The 24,961-nt window shown below is 40.9% G+C and overlaps 2 protein-coding genes and 1 pseudogene across 5 annotated transcripts in view; 1 reads left to right on the top strand and 2 right to left on the bottom strand.

Moving 5' to 3' along the window:
* LOC110493766 (phosphofurin acidic cluster sorting protein 2) overlaps positions 1–5,907 on the bottom strand; it is an 84,117-nt gene extending 78,210 nt beyond the window's left edge. For 3 of the 4 annotated variants that reach the window (XM_021568232.2, XM_021568233.2, XM_021568234.2), the window contains exon 1: positions 5,518–5,906. In XM_021568232.2, coding sequence (XP_021423907.1) covers positions 5,518–5,750 — 233 coding nt within the window. In that variant the 5' untranslated portion in view covers positions 5,751–5,906. Of the gene's footprint in view, positions 1–5,517 lie in introns of all 4 variants that reach the window. The other variant, XM_021568231.2, reaches the window with a different exon arrangement.
* An 8,373-nt stretch (positions 5,908–14,280) lies between these two features.
* LOC110493171 (cathepsin L1-like) lies at positions 14,281–22,980 on the top strand. The gene is made up of 6 exons (XM_036948371.1): positions 14,281–14,750; positions 15,263–15,389; positions 19,097–19,219; positions 20,387–20,608; positions 20,908–21,082; positions 22,973–22,980. Exons 1-6 carry the CDS (start codon positions 14,701–14,703, stop codon positions 22,978–22,980), a joined length of 705 nt encoding a protein of 234 aa, XP_036804266.1. The 5' UTR covers positions 14,281–14,700.
* A 180-nt stretch (positions 22,981–23,160) lies between these two features.
* LOC110493170 lies at positions 23,161–24,595 on the bottom strand (annotated as a pseudogene).
* Between the last annotated feature and the right edge of the window lie 366 nt (positions 24,596–24,961).

Here is a 24,961-nt window from a genome sequence, read left to right as displayed (position 1 = left end):
ACTCCAACATGCTAGCTCCGCCCCTGTAGCAGGCAATATTAACCAGGTGAAATTGTGTCACTTCTCTTGCGTTCATTGCACGCAGAGTCAGGGTATATGCAACAGTTTGGGCCGCCTGGGTCGTTGCGAACTAATTTGCCAGAATTTTACGTAATTATGACAATGTCACAGGAATATTTAGACTTATGGATGCCACCCGTTAGATAAAATACGGAACGGTTCCGTATTTCACTGAAAGAATAAAGTTTTGTTTTCGAAATGATAGTTTCCGGATTCTACCATATTAATGAACAAAGGCTCGTATTTCTGTGTGTTATTATGTTATAATTAAGTCTATGATTTGATATTTGATAGAGCAGTCTGACTGAGCGATGGTAGGCAAGCAGGCTCGTACGCATCCATTCAAACAGCACTTTTGTGCGTTTTGCCAGCAGCTCTTCGCAATGCTTCAAGCATTGAGCTGTTCATGACTTCAAGCATATCAACTCTCGAGATTAGGCTAGTGTAACCGATGTGAAATGGCTAGCTAGTTAGCGGGGTGCGCGCTAATAGCGTTTCAATCGGTGACATCACTTGCTCTGAGACTTGGAGTAGTTGTTCCCCTTGCTCTGCAAGGGCCGCGGCTTTTGTGGAGCGATGGGTAACGATGCTTCGAGGGTGGCTGTTGTTGATGTGTTCCTGGTTCGAGCCCAGGTAGGGGCGAGGAGAGGAACGGAAGCTATACTGTTACGCTGGCAATACTAAAGTGCCTATAAGAACATCCAATAGTCAAAGGTATATGAAATACAAATGGTATAGCGAGAAATAGTCCAAAATTCCTATAATAACTACAACCTAAAACTTCTTACCTGGGAATATTGACGACTCATGTTAAAAGGAACCACCAGCTTTCATATGTTCTCATGTTCTGAGCAAGGAACTTAAACGTTAGCTTTCTTACATGGCACATATTGCACTTTTACTTTCTTCTCCAACACTTATTTTTTTCATTATTTAAACCAAATTGAACATGATTCATTATTTATTTGAGGCTAAATTGATTTTATTGATGTATTATTCTAAGTTAAAATAAGTGGTCATTCAGTATTGTTGTAATTGTCATTATTACAAATAAATGTAAAGAATTGGCAGATCGGTATCGTTTTTTTTTGGTCCTCCAATAATCGGTATCTGCGTTGAAAAATCATAATCGGTTGACCTCTAAAGGAGACGCATTCTGTCTCCTAGAGATCACCGTACTGTGGTGCGTAGAGTGCAAATCAATCCCAGAACAACAGCAAAAGACCTTGTAAAGATGCTGGAGGAAACAGGTACAAAACTATCTATAGCCACAGTAAAATGAGTTCTATATCGACACAACCTGAAAGGCCAGAAGAATCCACTGCTCCAAAACCACCATAAAAAAGCCAGACTACGGTTTGCAACTGCACGTGGGGACAAAGATCGTACTTTTTGGAGAAATGTCCTCTGGTCTGATGAAACAAAAATGGAACTGTTTGGCCATAATGACAATCTTTATGTTTGGAGGGAAAAGGGGTATGCATGCAAGCCAAAGAACACCATCCCAGCTGTGAAGTACGGTGGTGGCAGCATCATGTTGTGGGGGTGCTTTGCTGCAGGAGGAACTGGTGCACTTCACAAAATAGATGACATCTTGAGGAAGGAAAATTATATGGATATATTGAAGCAACATCTCAAGACATCAGTTCAAGCTTGGTCATAAATGGGTCTTCCAAATGGACAATGACACCAAGCATACTTCCAAAGTTGTGGCAAAATGGTTTAAGGACAACAAAGTCAAGGTTTTGGAGTGGCCATCACAAAGCCCTGACCTCAATTCGATTGAAAATGTGTGGGCAGAACTGAAAAAGCGTGTGCGAGCAAGGATCCTACAAACCTGACTCAGTTATACCAGCTCTGTCAGAAGGTATGGGCCAAAATCCACCCAACTTATTGTGGGAAGCTTGTGGAAAGCTACCCGAAATGTTTGACCCAAGTTAAACAATTTAAAGGCAATGCTACTAAATACTAATTGAGTGTATGTAAACTTCTGACCCACTGGGAATGTGATGAAATAAATAAAAGCTGAAATAAATCATTCTCTCTACTATTATTCTGACATTTCACATTCTTAAAATAAAGTGGTGATCCTAACTGACCTAAGGCAGGGAATGTCGGGAATTGTGAAAAACTGAGTTTAAATGTATTTGGCTAAGATGTATTTAAACTTCCGACATCAACTGTAAATTGAAAAATGTATCTCTAAAAAAACATATTAGGGGGAAAATCAAAGTTCAATCAAAGATGCATAAAATAAAGAACAAATTGGATCTTAAAGGACAATAGCCTATATTAGAATTTCAATAAAAGGCGTTATTAAAATCCATGCATTTTCGCGCTCTGTTTAAAAAAAGATAATAAAGTAATTTTCCTCCAGCTGAATATCTTTGCTAGATGTTCTTAATTTCATGCACCGTGGTTTAGGGGTAGGCTACTGTGTATTACTGTGGAGCGGGTAGCGACTGTACGGAAAATGTACCCACAAGCCTGTAATGGGCTATAGAACGAATTCTGAGAAAGAGAAAATGGCAGTGTGGATATAGGACACTGGAGTAAAAAACCCATCTCGGTGAACACAATTACGTCCTTTCCTTTTCACCATCTGCGGGGCACTTTCTGGCATAGCCACTGAAAATGTATGTGTACATGTGTTAGGCGAGTACGAGAACAAAACAAAGCTAATATGATAAGATGGTATGCATTTTTTTAATCGCTTTCAACTCTGCTCTGCCAAAGTAGACTTAAAAAAAATATATATATTATACGTGAAGAATTTGTGTTACCTGGGGCTTACATTTCAAGATTGCAAGTTAAAGGGGATAGATTGAAAAAGATGATAAAGAACATTGAGGAAAAGGACATCAAATCTATGAGAATGTATTTATGTATGAAGCATGAAGTATTTCTAAAAGTCACTGCTGTAATGACAGAGGGCGTGCCATTAATCAACAGGTAAAACCTGGCAAGCCTGTTACCTCATACAATATACATTTAGCTAAGAGCAAAAACACAGGCACAATTTGTTCAAAAGTTAGGATTATGGATGTTGAAATTGTCTCCAATTAGCCTGCAGAGCATTAAAAAAATTAAGTTTCAATCACAAAATGTGGCAATGAAGAGAGAGAGTTATGACAGTGGCTAGACCTACTGTATGTGTGTTCTGTACAATGTTACTTGACATTCGGTGAAATAAGAACATGCTATGACATGTTTATGACACCATTGTGACAGTGCAAATAACTTGCTGTCAAATGTTGAGTGAATAGGCCTAAACCTAATGTAAGTGGGTTGGGCCGAAAAACAATGCTAAGTAGCCTATAAATACAAGAAGAGAGCCATTGGGGTTAATCATTAGCCAAGTCCACTGTCATCATTGAGCCTGTGATTTCTGGGTTATTAGAGCAAATAGATTAGGCTGACATACTGTATACAGGTAACTGCCAAAATAAAGGAAACACCAACATAATGTGTCTTAAAGGTCCAATGCAATCATTTGTATCTCAATATCAAATCATTTCTGGGTAACAATGAAGTACCTTACTGTGATTGTTTTCAATTACAAATTGTCAAAAAGAAACAAAGATAGCATCTTAGCAAAGAGCAATTTCTCAATCAAGAATTTTGCTAGGACTGTCTGGGAGCGGTCTGAGTGGAGAGGGGAAAACTGAAAATTAGCTGTTAATGGCAGAGAGAGTTGGAACTCTCTGTTTAATATGCCTATTAACTCATTTACTGCATGGCAATGTCACCAGGGGTGTAATCATTAGTCCAAACAGTAAACTGGAACTTCCATTGGCCAAATTCAGGCAGGTCCTTCCCAGTTTCGTTCCATTTTCTTAGGTTTAAGAAACGTTTTATAACAGAATCGGTGTAATGAATACATCACAGGGAAAGCCAAAACTCCATCCCACCAAAACAGGCTTAAATGTCAGACAGTCTTTTCAAACAAATCTTACACTAAAATGGTATTATAATCATGTTCACAATATTATTCCAACCTCAGTGTGGAAATATATATAAAAAAGAGAAAAATCATGTTTTTGTCTGCACTGGGTCTTTAATAGGGTATTGGGCCACCATGAGCTGCCAGAACAGGCTCAATGTGCCTTGTCATAGATTCTGCAACACCATTCTTCCACGTGAAATTCCATCATTTGGTGTTTTGTTGGTGGTGGAGGAAAATGCTGTCTCAGGCAGTGTTCAATAACGGAGGTGCATAAAGATGACGTACCCCATGCACTTACCACAAATTCCTTGTTTATCTAAGTTCCCAATATTGTACATTGCTCTCTGTCACTCTTTTTTTGGTATGGTCATTAGCAAAGTACAGCCTACATGATCCACTTTAAGCTTCAAGATGCCGGCAATTTGAAAAAAACTAAAAAGTATAGTGTGCTGATTTATTGGCACATTGAACCAACTCAGTTGATAGTGCAAAAACAATGACGTCATATCTGAATTATGCCATTTTTACATAGTTCGCAATTGGGTTGAGAAATGGTGACAGACACACACACAGCTTATGCTCCTTTGAGACACCTATTTCAAAGTCACTGATATCTCTTCTTCTAGCCATGATAATAATGGGCAATAGGTATTTTTATACATGACCCTTAGCATGATGGGATGTTATTTACTTAATTAACTCAGGGACCACACCTGTGTGGAAGCACATGCTTCCACTATACTTTGTATTCCTCACTTACTCAAGTGTTTCCTTTATTTTGACAGTTCCCTGTTGATTCGCGAGGCAGTTTCATTGACTGGCAAACAGATTTTCTAGCTCCATATCAAGTCTGTTTTGCCATGCAGCTCTGGAATGTAGGCTATGGGTGGGTGGAATTCATATCAAACGGTTTAACTCGGTGAAAATAACTCCATATAGCCTAGAATAACGGTTATCTGCATCAAATAACGGGAAAGTGTCCCGTTGAAAGTCAAGAGGGGACTGACTATGCAAGGAAAACGCTTTCTATGGAGAGCAAAACAGTAATACAAGTAGGCTATTATTAGACTAAAGTAGGCTATTATTATTAACAAGCTAGCAATTTAGGCTATGCAATTACATCTTTTTTTTGTCCAGAAAACGTTTGTTCAGTCTGCGTATAGCCTAACCTTCTTTGGGAAAAAAATAGCGTTATCGTCATGTTGTTCTTTGTTGTCGTATATTCTTAAAATAAACAAACAAAGCAGACTACGAGAACATACTTTGATTTGATAAATCCCGAGCAATTAAATGTCTAGTCCGAGTGACCTACACCAACAACAAACTCAACCAAATGTCATTCAGTTATGGATGTGTGAGGTTGTTGCCATGGAACAGTCCTAAAAATGTAGCCTAGCTATCCTGTAACAACAAAGTAACAACCACTCCGAATTGGAAACACTACTACAGACGCCCACTCACAAAGAAAAAGGATTACATGTGTGCTGGGCAATGTAAGTAGCTTAGCCTACCTTGGAACACAACTCGGAGAAGAACGGTCTATTTCCCACGTTGCAAAAAGGTTCATAGGCACGGGTATGGGACCATCTGACCCACCCGAATTCGAACCCATGCCTCCTGCTCCAACCGCGGCTCCAGGAGCAGTAGCCATAGGTGCCGGGGGTGGTCCACCGATCCCGCCGCCGCTGCCTGGATTCAGGAAAGCGGCCCGCACTCCTCCTCTCTCTACGGCCGCCGCCATCATCGCCTCTCCCGGGGTAGCAGCAGGCTATAGGCTGTGATGCTTGCTCGCGTAGTCACTCTCCGCAATATCACAGAAAGTTGTCAATGTAGCAGGCAGCTCAAGGCTAGCAAATCGAGAGTGCTGAATCCGAGGCATTGGAACACAAATCTGGGCGGGGCGTTATTCAGCACGCACACACAAAAACGAGGCAAGGTTCTACTATTGGACGCTAGGGGCGCCCGCAGACCATTTGATTTTTCAAAGGCGCAGATCATTGGTTGATTGTAAATAAAAAATCAGAGCTGAATATTGTTGGATTATCAAAATATTATTTCAATTGAATTAACCTCAATGTGATTGTAGCTAGTAGACAATTATTAGTCTATGCATAATTATTGATTGTACATTTTATGACCATAGTAAGAAACGTTATATATTATATAGGCTAATGATACAATATATCAAATCCAATCAAATGTTGTTGGTCACATACACGTGTTTAGCAGATGAAGCGAAATGCTTGTGCTTCTACCTCCAGACAGTGCAGTAATATCTAACAAGTAATATCTAACAGTTTCACAACATATACCCAAAAAACACACACATCTAAGTAAGGAAGTGATTAAGAATATACATATACACTACAGTTCAAAAGTTTGAAGTCACTTCGAAATGTCCTTGTTTTTGAAAGAAAAGCACGTTTTTTGTCAATTAAGGTAACACAAAATTGATCAGAAATACAGTGTAAACACTGTTAATGTTGTAAATGACTATTGTAGCTGAAAACTGTTTTTTTAAAAAAATGGAATATCTACATAGGCGTACAGAGGCCCATTATCAGCAACCATCACTTCTGTGTTCCAATGGCACGTTGTATTAGCTAATCCAAGTTTATCATTTTAAAAGGCTAATTGAACATTAGAAAACCCTTTTGCAATTATGTTAGTTAGCACAGCTGAAAATTGTTGTGCTTATTAAAGAAGCAAAATAACTGGCCTTCTTTAGACTAGTTGAGTATCTGGAGCATCAGCATTTGTGGGTTTGATTACAGGCTGAAAAGGGCCAGAAACAAAGAACTTTCTTCTGAAACTTGTTAATCTATTCTTGTTCTGAGAAATGAAGGCTATTCCATGTGAGAAATTGCAAACAAACTGAAGATCTCGTACAACGCTGTGTACTACTCCCTTCACAGAACAGTTTAAACTGTCTCTAACCAGAATAGAATGAGGAGTGGGAGGCCCCGGTGCACAACTGAGCAAGAGGACAAGTACATTAGAGTGTCTAGTTTGAGAAACAGACGCCACAAGTCCTCAACTGGCAGCTTCACTTTCAAAAACAAGGACATTTCTAAGTGGCCCCAAACTTTTGAACAGTAGTGTATGTCAGAGCGGCATTGGACTGAGACACAGTGGCATAGTATAAAGTACAGTATACACATATGAGATGGGTGATGCAATATTTACATACAATTAAAGTGACACTTGATACCGTAGAATAGTATAGAGTACAGTTTAAACATATGAGATGAGTAATGCAAGATATGGAGACATTAATAAAGTGGCTAGGGTTTAATTTCCTTGTGGCCAGTGATTCCTAATCTATGTCTATCGGCAGCAGCCTCTGATGTGCTGGAGATGGCTGTTTAACAGTCAGTGGTGTGGTATAGAATACAATACAGTATATACATATGAAATGGGTGATGCAATGTGTAAACACAATTTAAAAGTGACTAATATACCGTAGAATAGTGTGGTGCAGTTTATACATATGAGATGAGTTATGCTAGATACGGAAGATTGTTCAAGTGGCTAGTGATCCATTTCTAAAAGTTGCCAGTGATTCCTAATCTATGTCTATAGGCAGCTGCCGCTGATGTGCTAGTGATGGCTGTTTATCAGTCTGATGGCCTTGAGATAGAAGCTGTTTTTCAGTCTCTCGGTCCCAGTCTCTCAGTCAGAATCATTCATTCACAATAAAAATAGCTGCAACAACCAATTATGTATTCCTTAATATAAAATCCTACTCCTCTAAAAATGTTAATTTTTTTAGATATAAAAAAATCCGCTGTGTCACTTGCACATTCCATTAACAGTTGTAAAAAATATGCTTCTGTTACACTTCATTTGAAGTTCTGCTTGTAATCTGTTTATTATATAGTTTATTACATAGTTTATTTTGTGTGTGCTTCATTTAGATTGGTATTTGCACTTTTGGGACTTTTCCATTGGATCCATTGTACTGGGAAAACTAAATTACTTTACATGTAGGCCTATTTGACCCAGTTCTGATCCCCAACTGTAATTTATGTCAGTATTGGTGCTGATGACTAATGAACAGCAGGGCTTGACTTGGTCCCAGTTTACCCATAAGGAGCACCCACACCTTGTTTAGTGTGATGTAGTGCCCTCCAGTGGCAATCAAAGATACATTGACTGCTCCTACTAATGTTTTTATATGTGATTATCAATTCAAATAAAATATAATTGTATTTGTCACATGCGCTGAATACAACAGTGAAATGCTTACATACAAGCCATTAACCAACAATGAAGTTTTAAGAAAAATACCTAAGAAAATAAGAAATAGAAGTAACAAATAATTAAAGAGCAATTAAAGAGTAATATAACAATGGCGACGCTATATACAGGGAGTACCGGTACAGAGTCAATGTGCGGGGCACCGGTTAGTCAAGGTAATTGAAATAATATGTACATGTAGGTAGAGTTATTAAAGTGACTATGCATAGATAATAAACAGAAAGTAGCAGCAGCGTAAAAGAGGGGTCTGGGTAACCATTTGATTAGCTGTTCAGGAGTCTTATGACTTGGGGGTAGAAGCTGTTTAGAAGCCTCTTGGACCTAGACTTGGCGCTCCAGTACCGCTTGCTGTGCGGTAGCAGAAAGAACAGTTTATGCCTAGGGTGGCTGGAGTCTTTGACAATTTTTAGGGCCTTCCTCTGACACCGCCGTTATAGAGGTCCTGGATGGCAAGAAGTTTTGTCGTGCCCTCTTCACGACTGTCTTGGTGTACTTGATGTGGACATCAAGGGACTTGAAACTCTCAACCTGCTCCACTACAGCCCTGTTGATGAGAATGGGGGCGTGCTCGGTCCTCCTTTTCCCGTAGTCCACAATCATCTCCTTTGTCTTGATCACGTTGAGGGAGAAGTTGTTGTCCTTGCACCACACGGCCAGGTCTCTGACCTAATCCCTATAGGCTGTCTCGTCATTGATTATAGCTTGTATAGGAACTTACATGCATATCTTCTCCTCTGCTCGTATCTGACATTTACAGTAAAGCATGCTAGTGTGGTGATAATGCACTGTAAGACCTGTCATAGGCATGCATATGACCCCTCAGAATGTCTTATTATCCTCTTATAACGATTCTGACTAAAATAACAGACATATTGAGTCAGTTGAACATGTGCTACACAGAGAGACATATTATAAGCCTTGTGATAAGACATTACAATTACAAGGGCTCACACATTTTGCTGTCAATTAATAAAGCATTAAACCTGTTGGCTTTACTTTAAGTGTTAGTGCAGTTCTCAAATGAAATCATATTTCTAAACCAAATATACTGGGTAGACAGGTGCACCAGCTCAGACCGTTCTCCATCACTAATTGAATGAGAGACAAAACTGCCATCACCCTTTAGGTGACATTACATTTTCTGGCCTATCCAGACAAAACATTGATTATGTCTTCCTCTGAGTGAGTGAGCCCAGGGCTGCGTTCACTGCGTTTTTACTCTCTCGAACGTTCAATTGAATGGAAGCGGTGCTGTACCAAAGATAGTCTATTTTATTAACAAGATAGTCGATTGACCGCTCTATCAATGGAAATACATGATCTCAAAGATGGAATGCAGGCGGGAGGAGGCAAGATTAGGTGGGACTATTCTAGCCAATGTGAGGGCAGATACGCATGTGAACAACAGGACAGAGCGATAGATAGAGCACTCATCTTTGTAGCTGTGCCATTATAGTGTCTGTGACAGAATGGGTAGTGCCAATGAGGCACTACCCATTTTAAATTATTCCGTTTTCTTCTTCTTCATTGGATGATTGCTCCCAACTCATAGGTTGACTACTATTGAAATCCTCAACCCTCAATAGGGAAATGTGCCGTTCAATACAAACCGTTCCGCCACGTAGAAAACATTCAAGCGAATTGAACCCACCTCAGCTTGGGAGACGGCAAATGTAAGATATTCTAAACCAGATTTAGAGCTCTCAACATGAAAATAAATGAAATAATTTAATAGAACTGGATGAGGACCCCTTTCTCTTGGTCACAGACAGATGAAATAACTTTGTGTTTAAAGCTGAAGTTGTATCAAGTGTGCACACATTTGAATGGTGTCTCTGCGCTGCTCAGTGGACGTTTAGGAGAAAATCCTCTGTTGACACTTAAATAAAATAGTGCCAATAGTAAACAATCACTAAGTATGATCATATATATTTTACAATTACAAGAAATCTAAAATGTTATAGTATGTCATCTATAATTTGATTGTAATTATATTTCGAAAGCATTTGTCATTTCAAGCCCTATTGCCCCACTTTTGTTAGATTGTATTTGTACTAAGTACTTGAGTCCTCAAAAGTGAGTACACTTCACAAACTTACTAAGCAATGCTCTGTCTCTTCAGCAGTTTCTCAAAACATTGAGTTGTCTATTTGATTATCTAACATCCAAACATAATCCAAAATGTAATCACCCTCAGTAAATGTAATCACCCTCAGTAGTTTAGGATACATGGTAGATTCAGCACCCGAGCCGCCGCCGTGAAAGAGGCCCACCCGGACCCTCCCCTTTAGATTAGGTTTTTGCGGCCGGAGTCCGCACCTTTGTGGGGAGGTACTGTCACGCCCTGACCTTAGTATTCTTTGTTTTCTTTATTATTTTGGTTAGGTCAGGGTGTGACATGGGTGATATGTGTGTTTTTGTCTCATTCTAGGGTGTTTGTACTGTCTAGGGGTTTTTGTAGATTTATGGGGTTGTTTTCATCTAGGTGTTTATGTTGGTCTATGGTTGCCTAGATTGGTTCTCTATTAGAGGCAGGTGTTTATTGTTGTCTTTGATTGTGAACCATATTTAGGCAGCCATCTTCTTTGGGTATTTCGTGGGTTATTGTCTATGTTATGTTGCACGTTAGCACATTGTGTATATAGCGGTCACATTCGTCTTATTCGTTTTGTTGTTTTTGTTTAAGTGTTCTTCGTGTTCTTCATTAAATAAAGAAGAATGTATTCTAACCACGCTGCGCTTTGGTCTACTCCATACGACGATGTGACAGAATAACCCACCAACAATGGACCAAGCAGCGTGGTAACGGACAGCAGCAGCAATCAAAGGACTTCTGGACTTGGGAGGAGATTCTGGATGGCAAAGGACCCTGGGCACAGCCAGGGGAATATCGCCGTCCCAAAGCAGAGCTGGAGGCAGCGAAAGCAGAGAGGCGCCAGTATGAGGAGGCAGCACGGCGGCGCGGCTGGAAGCCCGAGTGGCAGCCCCAAAAATTTATTGGGGGTGGGCACACGGGGAGTGTGGCGAAGTCAGGTAGGAGACCTGCGCCAGCTCCCCGTGCTTACCGTGGAGAGAGAGGGTGTTGTACCGGGCAGGCACCGTGTTATGCGGTGGCGCGCACGGTGTCCCCGGTGCGTGTGGATAGCCCGGAGCGGTACATTCCAGCTCCTCGTATCGGCCGGGCTAGAGTGAGCATCGAGCCAGGTGCCATGAAGCCGGCTCTACGCATCTGGTCTCCAGTGCGTCTCCTCGGGCTGGTATACATGGCACCAGCCTTACGCATGGTGTCCCCAGTTCGCCTGCACAGCCCAGTGCGGGCTATTCCACCTCGCATCACTGGCCTGGCTACGGGGAGCATTCAACCAGGTAAGGTTAGGCAGGCTCGGTGCTCCAGATCTCCAGTGCGCCTTCTCGGTCCGGTCTATCCGGTGCCATCTCCACGCACCAGCCATCCGGTGGCAGCCCCCAGTACCGGGCTTCCTGTGCGTCACCAGAGCCCAGTTCTCCCTGTTCCTCCTCCCCGCACTCGCCCTGAGGTCCGTGTCCTCGGCCCAGTACCACCAGTGCCGGCACCACGCACCAGGCCTACAGTGCGCCTTGTCTGTCCTGAGCCGCTAGAGTCTCCCGTCTGTCCTGAGCCGCTAGAGTCTCCCATCTGTCCTGAGCCGCTAGAGTCTCCCGTCTGTCCTGAGCCGCTAGAGTCTCCCGTCTGTCCTGAGCCGCTAGAGTCTCCCATCTGTCCTGAGCCGCTAGAGTCTCCCGTCTGTCCTGAGCCGCTAGAGTCTCCCATCTGTCCTGAGCCGCTAGAGTCTCCCGTCTGTCCTGAGCCATCAGAGCCGCCAGTCTGTCCTGAGCCGTCAGTCAGCCAGGAGCTGCCAGAGCCGTCAGCCCTTCAGGAGCTGCCAGAGCTGTCAGCCAGCCAGCAGCTGCCAGAGCAGTCAGCTAGCCAGGAGCTGCCTGAGCCGTCAGTCAGTCCGGAGCTGCCCCTCAGTCCGGAGCTGCCCCTCAGTCCGGAGCTGCCCCTCAGTCCGGAGCTGCCCCTCAGTCCTGAGCTACTTCTCAGTCCTGAGCTACCCTTCAGTCCTGAGCTGCCCCTCAGTCCTGAGCTGCCCCTCAGTCCTGAGCTACCCTTCAGTCCGGAGCTGCCCCTCAGTCCGGAGCTGCCCCTCAGTCCGGAGCTGCCCCTCAGTCCAGTGGGGTCCTTTAGTAGGGTTGCCAGTCCTAGGTTGGCGGCGAGGATCGCCATTCCTAGGAGGCCACAAAAGCGGACTAAGACTATGGTGGAGTGGGGTCCACGTCCAGCACCCGATCCGCCGCCGTGAAAGAGCCCCACCCGGACCCTCCCCTTTAGATTATGTTTTTGCGGCCGGAGTCCGCACCTTTGTGGAGGGATACTGTCACGCCCTGACCTTAGTATTCTTTGTTTTCTTTATTATTTTGGTTAGGTCAGGGTGTGACATGGGTGATATGTGTGTTTTTGTCTCATTCTAGGGTGTTTGTACTGTCTAGGGGTTTTTGTAGATTTATGGGGTTGTTTTCATCTAGGTGTTAATGTTGGTCTATGTTTGCCTAGATTGGTTCTCTATTAGAGGCAGGTGTTTATCGTTGTCTCTGATTGTGAACCATATTTAGGCAGCCATCTTCTTTGTGTATTTCGTGGGTTATTGTCTATGTTATGTTGCATGTTAGCACATTGTGTATATAGCGTTCACATTCGTCTTATTCATTTTGTTGTTTTTGTTTAAGTGTTCTTCATTAAGTAAAGAATAATGTATTCTAACCACGCTGCGCTTTGGTCTACTCCATACGACGATCGTGACACCTTTCAATACCTTTCATTACCTAACCTGTATAACGACACAGAACCTTTTTCTAAAATGTTTTATGAGTTGTAAGGGACCAGTGGCAGCAAAATAGCCCCATAATATCAAAGACCCACCACCATATTTTACTGTAAGTATGGGGTTATTTTCTGCTTATGCATTCTCATTTCGATGCCAAACCCATCATTGATGTGGGTGGCCAGAGAGCTCCATTTTCATGTCATCTGTCCAAAGCACCGGTTCCAATCCAAGTGCCAATGCCATTTAGGAAACTCCAGGTGTTTACATTTGTTGGATGATATGAAAATAGAGTTCTTTGGCTACAACCGGAAGGTTGCAAGTTCAAACCCCCGAGCTGACAAGGTACAAATCTGTCGTTCTGCCCCTGAACAGGCAGTTAACCCACTGTTCCTAGGCCGTCATTGAAAATAAGAATTTGTTCTTAACTGACTTGCCTTGTTAAATAAAGGTAAAATTTTAAAAAACTCACTCCAGTGGTGGGTTTGGCATTGAAATGAGAATGCCTAAGCAGATAATAACCCCATACCTACTGTAAAATATAGCGGTGGATCTTTGATGTTATGCAAGTGGATCTTCCAGCAAGACAATAACCCCAAGCACACATCAAAATCCACAAAGAAATTATTAATTAGCCACAAAAGCCTATGGACTTGAAACCCATTGAAAACCTGTGGTTTTAATTGAAGAGAGCTGTCCATCAGCACATGTAACAGTATAATTTTAGACCGTCCCCTCGCCCATACCCGGGCGCGAACTAGGGACCTTCTGCACACATCAACAGTCACCCTCGAAGCATCGTTACCCATCGCTCCACAAAAGCCGCGGCCCTTGCAGAGCAAGGGGAACTACTACTTCAAGGTCTCAGAGCAAGTGACGTCACTGATTGAAACGCTATTTAGCGCCCACGCTAACTAAGCTAGCCGTTTCACATCCGTTACACACAGACGAAGGATACCAAGGATCTGGAAGGATTATGTATGGAGAAATGGTCTAAGATCCCTCCCAGTGTGTTGGAAAGAGGCTCAGTGCTGTTATCCTAGCAAGTTGTGGTATTGAAAGGTATCGAAAACAGGGGTGTTAATCATGTTTACCCCTTATTTAGATTTTTAAAAATATCAATTGTTAAAATCTTTTTCTCTGAGCAATTGTGTTAGTATAAAATAATATGTAAAAAAAAATGTTGCATACAATATAGCTGAGTACTGGAATTATTTATTTTCTACAGTAATTGTTGCTCGTCTTTATCAAGGGTGCCAATAATTTCGGGCCCCACTGTACCGCCATAATATATATTCCCATAATTAAAGCACATGCTTATATCATTATAACACATATTCTATGGAAAATATTACAAACTGGACCATAAAAACCTTTATAGAGATGATGGAAACTAACTCTCATGAAGAGGAACTTATTCTTTCATAACAGTTTAAAAACAGGATCTAGGTTTACTATGATCCTTATATAACACCACCCACATCAGAATTATCAGAAGGCTTGATACAGCAAAGAGGAAGCCTAAAAAATATAAACCATTACATTGCTTTCATTTTCCCCTCACATCGAGGCAGGACCATTCAAACCCAGGCAATGACTTTATGTCGTTTTGCAGCGCTACATTATTCTGCTATCTTCACAAGGTATTTATTAGAGGTTTATTTTTTTTACTCAAGCAACTTTTCACATTTACAATTGTGTCACGGTCGTCATAAAGAGGAGACCAAGGCGCAGCTTGGTAAGCGAACATGCTTATTTAAAAGAACGAACACTGAACAATATGAAGCAATATGGCTAGTGAAGAAATATGGCTAGTGCAGAACAGGCAACTAAACATAGAATAACAACCCACAAACTATCCAAGGAATATGGCTACCTAAATATGGTCCCCAATCAGAGACAACGATAAACAGCTGCCTCTGATTGAGAACTAATCTAGGCAACCATAGACATATAAACATCTAGATTAGAAAAAACCCTAGACATACAAAAAACCCTAGACAATCAAAAACTACACAAACCACCCTCGTCACACCAAAATAATAAAGAAAACATAGATAACTAAGGTCAGGGCGTGACAAATTGACAGAGAATGTAGCTATAAATACTAACTGTGTGTGCGTGTGCGTGTGTGTGTGTTTGTGTGTGTGTGCAGGATGCAGGTGAAACTCATACTAATGGCATTGTGTGCAGTGGTGTCCTCTTTCAAACAACCACTGAGCACTGAGCTGGATGGCATCTGGGAGGAGTGGAAAACCCAACACAGCAAACAGTATTCCAAGGTTACTTAGAGCCTACGGCAAACACAGTATGCCAATCATATGATCATACTAACTTTCACTTAAAGAGGCAATATGCAGAAATCGCTCCACGGTTTCCTGGTTGCTAAAATTCTATTAGTTTGCCCAATGACAGAGTATTACAGATCTATAACACACAGTTCTATGTGAATTTGGTAGCACATAATGTTCTGAGAACCATATGTTTCTTAGAGCTTAGTGAAAGTGTGGTTGTCCTATGGTTATTTTACATACAACCTTTCCACAATGTTCTGGGAATGGTGCAGGATAGTTGCTTGGCTTTGAAACATTCACGGCACATTTAAAGAACTAACAAATTAACTTCATTTTCATTTCATTACCTTGACAGAAAGTTTCCTAAAAGTTCAAACATGGTTACATTTAATTGAATGCTAGGAATGTTTTCCAACTGGTTTGACATTGGGAAAGTTCTCAAATAGTTTAGAGAAGGTTAATATAGGCAATTTGAAATTATTTATACTGTACTTTTGATACTTAAGTATATTTAAAACCAAATACTTTTAGGATTTTACTCAAGTAGTATTTTACTGGGTGACTTTCACTTGAGTCATTTTCTATTAACGTCTTATGGCTGCAGGGGCAGTATTGAGTAGCTTGGATGAAAGGTGTCCAGAGGTGCCCAGAGTAAATGGCCTGCTCCTCAGTCCTAGTTGCTAATATATGCATATTATTATTAGTATTGGATATAAAACACTCTGAAGTTTCTAAAACTGTTTGAATGATGTCTGTGAATATAACAGAACTCATAAGGCAGGCAAACACCTGAGAAGAAATCCAAACAGGAAGTGAAAAATCTGAGGTTGGTCGATTTTCAACCCAGGCCCTATTGAACTCAAAATGGGATATGGATGAAGTTGCACTTCCTAGGGCTTCCATTAGCTGTCAACCGTCTTTAGTTGAATGAGGCTTCTACTGTGTTGTGGGGCTGAATAAGAGCTGAATGAGTCAGGTTACTGGCAGAGAACCATTTCCTGGTCACGCGTATTTCACATGATATAGACCTGCGCTCCATGGCTTCCTCGAGACAAGGAATTCTCTGGTTGGAACTTAATTGAAGATTTATGATAACAACACCCTAAAGATTGATTCTATACTTAGTTTGAAAGGTTTCTTCGACCTGTAATATAACTTTTTGAAGTTTATGTCCGAAGTTTGCTGGACCTGCACGAGCGTTTGGATATGTGTACCTAACGCCCTAACAAAAGGAGCTACTTGGACATAAATAATGGACATTATCGAACAAATCAATTATTTATTGTGGAACTAGGATTCCTGGGAGTGCATTCTGATGAAGATCATCAAAGGTAAGGGAATATTTATAATGTGATTTCTGGTTTCGGTTGACTCCAACATGGCGGAAAATGTTATTTATTTTCTAAGCGCCGTCTCAGATTATTGCAAGGTTTGCTTTTTCCGTAAAGTTTTTTGGAAATCTGACATAGCGGTTGCATTAAGAAGAGGTATATCTATAATTCCATGTGTATAACTTCTATAATCATCTACATTTATGATCAGTATTTCTGTTGAACCAATGTGGCTATACAAAATCACTGGATGTTTTTGGAACTAGTGAAAGTAACGCGCCAATGTAAACTCAGATTTTTTTATATAAATATGAACTTTATCAAACAAAACATACATGTATTGTGTAACATGAAGTCCTATGAGTATCATCTGATGAAGATCATCAAATGTTAGTGATTAATTTTATTTGTGCTACTTGTGCTTTTTGTGACTCCTCTCTTTGGCTGGAAAAATGGCTGTGTTTTTTTGTGGCTTGGTGGTGACCTAACATAATCGTTTGTGGTGCTTTCGCTGTAAAGCCTATTTGAAATCGGACACTGTGGTGGGATTAACAACAAGATTACCTTTAAAAGGTATAAAATACATATATGTTTGAGGAATTTTAATTATGAGATTTCTGTTGTTTTAAATTTGGCGCCCTGCACTTTCACTGGCTGTTGTCACATCATCCCGTTAACGAGATTGCAGCCCTAAGAAGTTTTAAGGTATCTTTACTTTTACTCAAGTATGAAATGTAGGTACTTTTTCCACCACTGCTCCATGCACAGAGAGGACACATGGACATGAATTTGCTTAGGCATTAATTGTGCAAACACATTAATTATTTATTGAGGCTCGGCATCAGTGTGATTCAAACCTATGATTTCGAGTCTCTAACCATGGAATTAGTCCACTGCGCCACCAGGATGGAGCAAGAATGCCATGTTTTTTTTAGTTCATACAAAGCTGTTCATTTTAGTCTGTTCAAACAGACTGTATTTCAAAGGAAACAAGCACTCATTAACATCAGGTGTGGCCAATTAGTAGCCCTGGCCAACACACCGAAAACACTTAACAAGATAGAGGATAGAGAGTTTTGTTGACGCTGAGAAAGGAATGTATATGTTTTTAAATAACATTCTTGGAAAGTTCTTTGAACGTTACTGCAGTTGTCTTGTGGTGTTTATGGAACATTTTCTTAATGTTCTGAGAACATGAGGAAATCTGCAGAAAATGTTTTGCTGAAGTACTGAAATTCCCACAGAACAAAGTTTTTTCTTAACGTTCTCTGAACAATTTGAGAACATTACTTTTAATAGAACCGTGAGAAAAACGGTAGGAAACGTTATGCTGAAGCACTGAAACTCCCACAGAAGAACGTTGTTTCTTAACGTTCTCGGAACAACTTGAGAAAATTACTTTAAATAGAGCCATGAGGAAACCTGTAGGAAACATTATGCTGAAGTACTGAAATTCCTACAGAAGAACGTTAATTCGTAAGCAAACCAGGAACACAATTTAATTTTTTATTTTATTTAGGATAGCCAGGGGCACACTCCAACACTCAGACATAATTTACAAACTAAGCATTTGTGTTTAGTGAGTCCGCCAGACCAGAGGCAATAGGGATGACCAGTGATGTTCTCTTGATAAGTGCATGAATTTAAACATGTTCCTGTCCTGATAGCCATTCAAAATGTAATGAGTAAAAAGTACATTATTTTCTTTAGGAATGTAGTGAAGTAAAAGTAAAAGTTGTCAAAAATAGTAAAGTAAAGTGCAGATACCATTAAAAACTACTTAAGTAGTACTTAAAAGTATTTTACTTGCGTACTTTATACCACTGGCTTGGAGTTCAAAACAGGTAACCCAAACAAAGCTAGTGTTATTAAAAGTGTTATTCAAACATTCAGTCAAAGTTTTAAGGAAATTATTAAATAACTTACATTTTGTTCAAAACATTCAAAACATTTTGAGAATGTTCTCAAAACGTTATTAAATTACCTTCAAATAACCTAGAATTTCCATTCTCAGAAAGTTAATAAAACCTCCCAGGAAAACTTTCAGGGAACCATTGTAAAATGTTCTCAGAACCTCTCTGCAACCAATAAATTAACATTCCCAGAACAGGCTAAATGTTCACTTCTGTTCTCAGAATATTAAAAAAAAGTTCAGTTTTACCGGTCAGGAAACGTATGCCTTCATTCCCAGAACCAATGGGAAACCATAAATGTACGTTCCCACAACTACCAAAGAACCAAGTGTGCTAGCTGGGTGAAAATGTGACTTAAGTGGAAGTTAAGGATGTGTGTATCACCCTTGTGTTAAGATTTTCCCCATAGAGATTAATCGTGACATCAATAACTTTGACTTGTCTTTCTCAGGTGGATGAGGGCTTCAGAAGGATGATCTGGGAGACAAACCAAGGTCTCATCTGTCAACACAACCTGGAGGCAGAAATGGACAAGCACACCTTCACTCTGGGAATGAACAAGTTTGGAGACATGGTAAGACAACCCACAATTGTAATTGGACCAGCAATTGCATGAGCATGAAACATGAATTTAAGAAATATAAATAGGAAAGAGAGCAGCTTTTACAGGTTGTTGTATTATGTCTCAGATAAAGGGGAAGTTCAGTATTTTACAACTTAATATTAAAGAGGAGCCGATCCAAATAAATAACTTCTCTGGTTGAAAAAGGCCTATGTGGCATCAATAATAGTCAGAAACATATATTCTAGTGCCAAAATTGATTAAAATGTGTAAGTAGGATAACTTTGTCAGAAAGTCAGTATTTCCAAAACTGAGTTTGTAAGATTTAACGCAACTTGAAATGTTATCACTACAGGGGTATATAGTAGGCCTACCTGTTTCTCCCATTGAAGACATAAGATTTCACACAACATATATGGCTAGGTAATATTGTGGGAAATACTGTATATGCTGCATTGTAGATACACAATGAATGACACTCCCTGCCCCCATTTGTCCAGACCACAGATGCAGATATATATATATACACAATCATTGTTTTAACATAAAAAAAATAAAAAAATTTTTATTTTTTATTTTTTTATTTGAAATATATTTAATACATTTCTAGAATTAAAGTTGTCCTGACTAAAAAGGCAGATTTTCTTTTTTGCCGGCCAATTCTAATATTCTTTTGTTAATTCTGTGTTCCAGACAAATAAAGAGTACAATGCTTTGCTGACTGTTAAGTCCACTTAAGTCTAAATTTCCTTTAGTCTCCCATTGACATCATGCATGACTAAGTAAACATTTGGCTTAACTGGAAGTTAGAATTCTCCCCTTCATTTTTCTGGTTGTACAGATTGACACTGATATAGAAAGGATTAAAGGAGTGGGTAGTCTAGGTGCCACTTATTAGACATGGATAGAAATGGATGAAAAGCCACTTTCTCTGCATTTAGAAAGGTGAGAAAACTGTTGAGGTAGTCGCCTGATATGATGTGTAGGGACAGAAGTTTTTCCTGAGAACTTTACCAGGAAAAACATGCCACCTTACTTCTAGGGGATAACTTCAAAGCACAATAGGGGAAATAAAACTTTATTTTATCCAGGGGCGTTGTGGACTTTGCTATGCATTTACTTCTAGGCAATAACTTCAAAGCAAAAGAGTAGATATGACAACTATTTTATTTGATCTAGGGGTCTTGTGGATCTTGCTATGCATTTGCTGCAGTCGGAGCCCTGGAGGGCCAGTTGTTCAAGCAGACAGGCACACTGTTGCCTCTGAGTGAGCAGAACCTGGTAGACTGCAGTGGAGACTATCACAATAATGGCTGTGACGGTGGCTTGGCCATGAGGTGTTTTAGTTACATCTCAGATCATGGGATTATGTCGGAGAGGAAATATCCTTACACTGCAGAGGTACAATACAATATGTTACCATTAGGGTTGCAAAATTTTGGTAACTTTCCCCCAAATTCTCAGGTTTTCCAGAAATCCCAGTTGGAAGATTCTTGGAATCAGGAGGGTGTCATGCCCTGACCTTAGTTATCTTAGTTTTCTTTATTATTTGGTTAGGTCAGGGTGTGACAGAGGGAATAACCATGAAACCAGGAATCCTCCAACTGATATTTCTGTAAAAAGTGGGAATTTTGTAAAGAACATAGATGAGTGAAAAGCTCACTGTAAAGCTTGAGATTGTCATAATAAACTGTTTTCAGGTGGGCCCTTGTGAATACCAGAATGCAACAAAGGAAGCCTGGTGCAAGGGCTTCAACAGAGTTCCTTCTCTGGATGAAAAAGTGTTTCGAGACACTTTGTATGAGGTTGGCCCTATCGCTGTGTCTGTGAACGCCACACATCCCTCCTTCAAGTTCTACAAAGATGGTGAGCTCGGTGTCACTTATGATTGGATTTTTTTTTTTAAATTTAACATTTATTTAACCAGGCAAGTTGGAAAGGTTTTCTTCCTCCGAAGAGGTGTAGCAGGGATCGGACCAAAACGCAGCGTGGTTAGGGTTAAACATATTTAATCAAGACGAATACCGGGAAAAACACGACAAATATACAAAACAATAAATGTGCAAACCGAAACAGTCCTGTGTGGTGAAACAAACACAGACACGGAAACAACCACCCACAAATCCCAACACAAAACAGGCTACCTAAATATGGTTCCCAATCAGAGACAATGACTAACACCTGCCTCTGATTGAGAACCATATCAGGCCAAACATAGAAATAGACAAACCAGACACACAACATAGAATGCCCACCCAGCTCACATCCTGACCAACACTAAAACAAGGAAAACACACAAGAACAATGGTCAGAACGTGACACAAGTCAGTTAAGAACAAATTCTTATTTACAATGACAGCCAGCAGGGAACAGTGAGTTAACTGCCTTGTTCAGGGGCCAAATGACAGATTTTTACCTTGTCAGCTTGGGGATTTGATCTAGCAACCTTTCGGTTACTGGCCTAATGCTCCAACCACTAGGCTACCTGCCGCCCCAAGTATACATGAATATAACTTATAAATGCCTCATGAGCTAGTTCAACTGTCGTAACCCAATTTTTTGTTTTACTCCAATGTTTGTAAACAATGTACTGTAAGTGTAACAAACACTGTATGGCCTCTAAACATGGTAAAAACTATCATTTTGATGTTGTTATTGGTCAGTCCTTACATCCATTGCTCTGTCTATGAATTTGAGAATGGTTACATTTCTCCAGGCCTAAAACTGAGCTTTTAAGGTATGTATTATATCACGCTGTATTCTCTCTCTCTCGCTCTCTCGCTCTCTCGCTCTCTCAAGTATTATCAATAGGGACTTGCTTCATAAAGTACTGTAGGTCAAATGTATCCTCCGGTAGACTCATTTCACAGGTAGTGTGTGTGTGCGTGCATTTGCATGTTAGGGACTTGCGTCATGCATGCCTGTAGTAGTTGTAAACGAGACAATTCCTAAATACAACTAGGACGGCTTGGATTGAATTCCAGTCAGCCATTTGACTCTCATAGTCTGCCAACAGATGGCAGAATTGTCCAGCAGTTGTGCTTTGTCCAGCAGTTGTGCACTGTATCGCAGTGCAAGAGGTGTTACTACAGTCCCTGTTTCAAATCCAGGCTGTATCACATCTGGCCGTGATTGGGAGTCCCACAGGGCAGCGCAGATTTGGCCCAGCGTTGTCAAGGTTTGGTTGGGGTAGGCCCTCATTGTAAATAAGAATTTATTCTTGACTGACTTATCTAGTTAACCCTTGTGTAGTCTTTACATTCTGTATACTCCCCTTGTTCTAAAGGGTCAAAAATGACCTGCCTTCACTAAACCCCTAAAACAAGCAGCTAAATGTAATTTTAAACCCCAAATCTATTTTGCATGAAGAAACAACCTGTCATTCATCACAACCTTTGTGAATATCTGGGTTTTCCCTCTTCACAATGCAAAACGACTGCATTTCATCAGTGGACACCACTCGTTTTTATTACAGCACACCTATCATAATTGTTTTCTTGAATAAAGTAGAGGTTTATTATTATTAAAGCTAAAGGTACTGCATAGATGTAAACATATTTTAGCAAGAAATAGCACTTGTATAGCCTAAGAAAGTAGCTGAAATGTGCAGAAAGTATTTTTTAATGCATTTTATTGAAGGGAAACAATAACAGTCTTGAACTCTTTTGGCAACATAGTGATATATTCTTATATTGAGGAATTGAGGAATTCAACTACAAAATACTAGTCTTCTCCCATTTTTGTAACCATTGCCCCACCCACAAGGTGTATAAACAACAACAATAAATAAGAATAAAATAAGATAATAGATACAAAACAAAAACATGAAGAACATAAATCAATCAACTCTAATTAGCACATGTAGGACAGTATGCAAGTGTGTGTGCATGGACTTTGCAGATGTATATCTCACATGTGCAGCACTTTGGGGGGAATAATTGGCATCTCCTCCTCTTGCCTGCCCCAGCTGCAGCCTCAGGTGGATCAGGACAAGATTCAGCCCCCCTGAACAGCTTTCACAAGCGCTGCATAGGCTGCTGTGTGGGGGAGGCGCTCCCTTCTTTGAATGTATGGGGTTACAAGTGCCTTTCCCAGCTGCCCCAGGAACACTTTTTGTTCCGCTTCTCAGGCATCCAAGTAGGGTTGACCTTGTTCCTTATCATGAATTGTATGAGGACACATCAATGATGTAATGGAAGATGACCAGGGGCCAGTGGGCAGTCATCCTTCTGCAGCTGTAAGTTCCAATCACCTTGTCCAGGTTGTACACGCCTCCTTTGTTGTGCTTGTAGTCCAGGATGATGGCTGGTTTCCTGTCTTCACGATCACTGATCTCAGCTGTTTTGTGCAGTGTGCTCAGGAGGACCACATTCTTGTTCCTCTTTGGAAGATAAGAAACTAGAGTGGTGGTGGGGGTGAAGGCAAACTTTGATGAGAAGGCCTCTCTCCCTCTTGTTGCAAGGAGTCCAGGGGAGAGCTCAGGCTTGTTCTTTCTAACTGTGCCAACAATGGTGATCTTCCTCTTCAGGAGCTGCTGGCTGAGTTCATAAGAGGTGAAAAATTGTCACACGTGACATGCCCCCTCAGTCCATCTGTCACATCAAGCACAACCCGCATCCCATGGTTCTTCTCTGGGCCTCCATTGCTCAGCTTCCCAGTGTAGACTTGCATCTTCCAAGCATAGCTGGATTGTGCGTCACAGGCCACCCATATCTTGATGCCATACTTTGCTGGCTTGCTGGGCATATACTGCCGGAAAGGACAGCGACCTTTTGACAAAAGAGATTAATATCAGTAATTAGTATCAGTGTCACAGAAAACAATCACATAAATCAATGATATTACAGCAATACATAATAAAATTAACAGTGAAAATCACTTACATTGCACATATGAAAATACAAATGAATGGAACCAGTTGCTCATTCACTGTTACTTCAGGCCCAGGGTTGTAGAGGTATGGCAGACGCTCCACCCACTTCTCCCAGACCTCTCTTATGGCCGCCAGTTTGTCTTTCACACTTCTTGCAGGTCTTGACTCATGGTTATCAAATCGTAGCATTCTTGAGAAAGTGTGAAAGACTTTCAATGGCATCGTGGCACGGAAAATCCACTCTCTGCATCCCAGAGACTACATGTAGCTTCGCCTCGGGACCTACAGACACCCGCTAAGATTAGCAGCCCTATGCAGGCTCGCAGGTCAATCTCATCCATCCTTTTCCAGTTGTCTCCATATTTACGGAACCCCTCCAAATTTGTCATCTCCAGGATGATTTTTTCGATGGCTGGTGTGATGAACATGTAGAACGTTGAGGCGATGGACTGGGCATGGGCAACTGCATGTCTTGTGGGCCATGGGGTCATCCTTATGACATTTTGTGCTGCCATCCTGCCCTGGTTGTCATATGGTGACAAGGACCATGTTATTTTGCTGTTCTTTAGCAAAAATGTTTCTCTTTCAGCTTGGGGGATTTCTTCTTCATCTGAAGATGATGCATTGTGCTCTGGGTTGTACTCTTCCCCATATTCTTCTTCAGATACCTCCTTCTCTTCTAAATCATTGTTCTCTTGTTCCTCCTGGACATCTGAAGAAATCTGATCTATGACCTGTTGGGCACTGAAACATGCACTCAATTGTGCACCGCCCTATGGGACTCCCAATCACAGCCAGTTGTGATACAGCCTGGAATTGAACCAGGGTCTGTAGTGACACCTCTAGCACTGAGATCTAGTGATATGACAGCAGCTCCACTC

This window comes from Oncorhynchus mykiss, chromosome 17 (genome assembly GCF_013265735.2).
Source record: "Oncorhynchus mykiss isolate Arlee chromosome 17, USDA_OmykA_1.1, whole genome shotgun sequence".
NCBI lineage: Eukaryota > Metazoa > Chordata > Actinopteri > Salmoniformes > Salmonidae > Oncorhynchus > Oncorhynchus mykiss.
The sequence above is the reverse complement of the archived record's forward strand: the minus strand, read 5'-3'. Positions and strand labels throughout refer to the sequence as shown.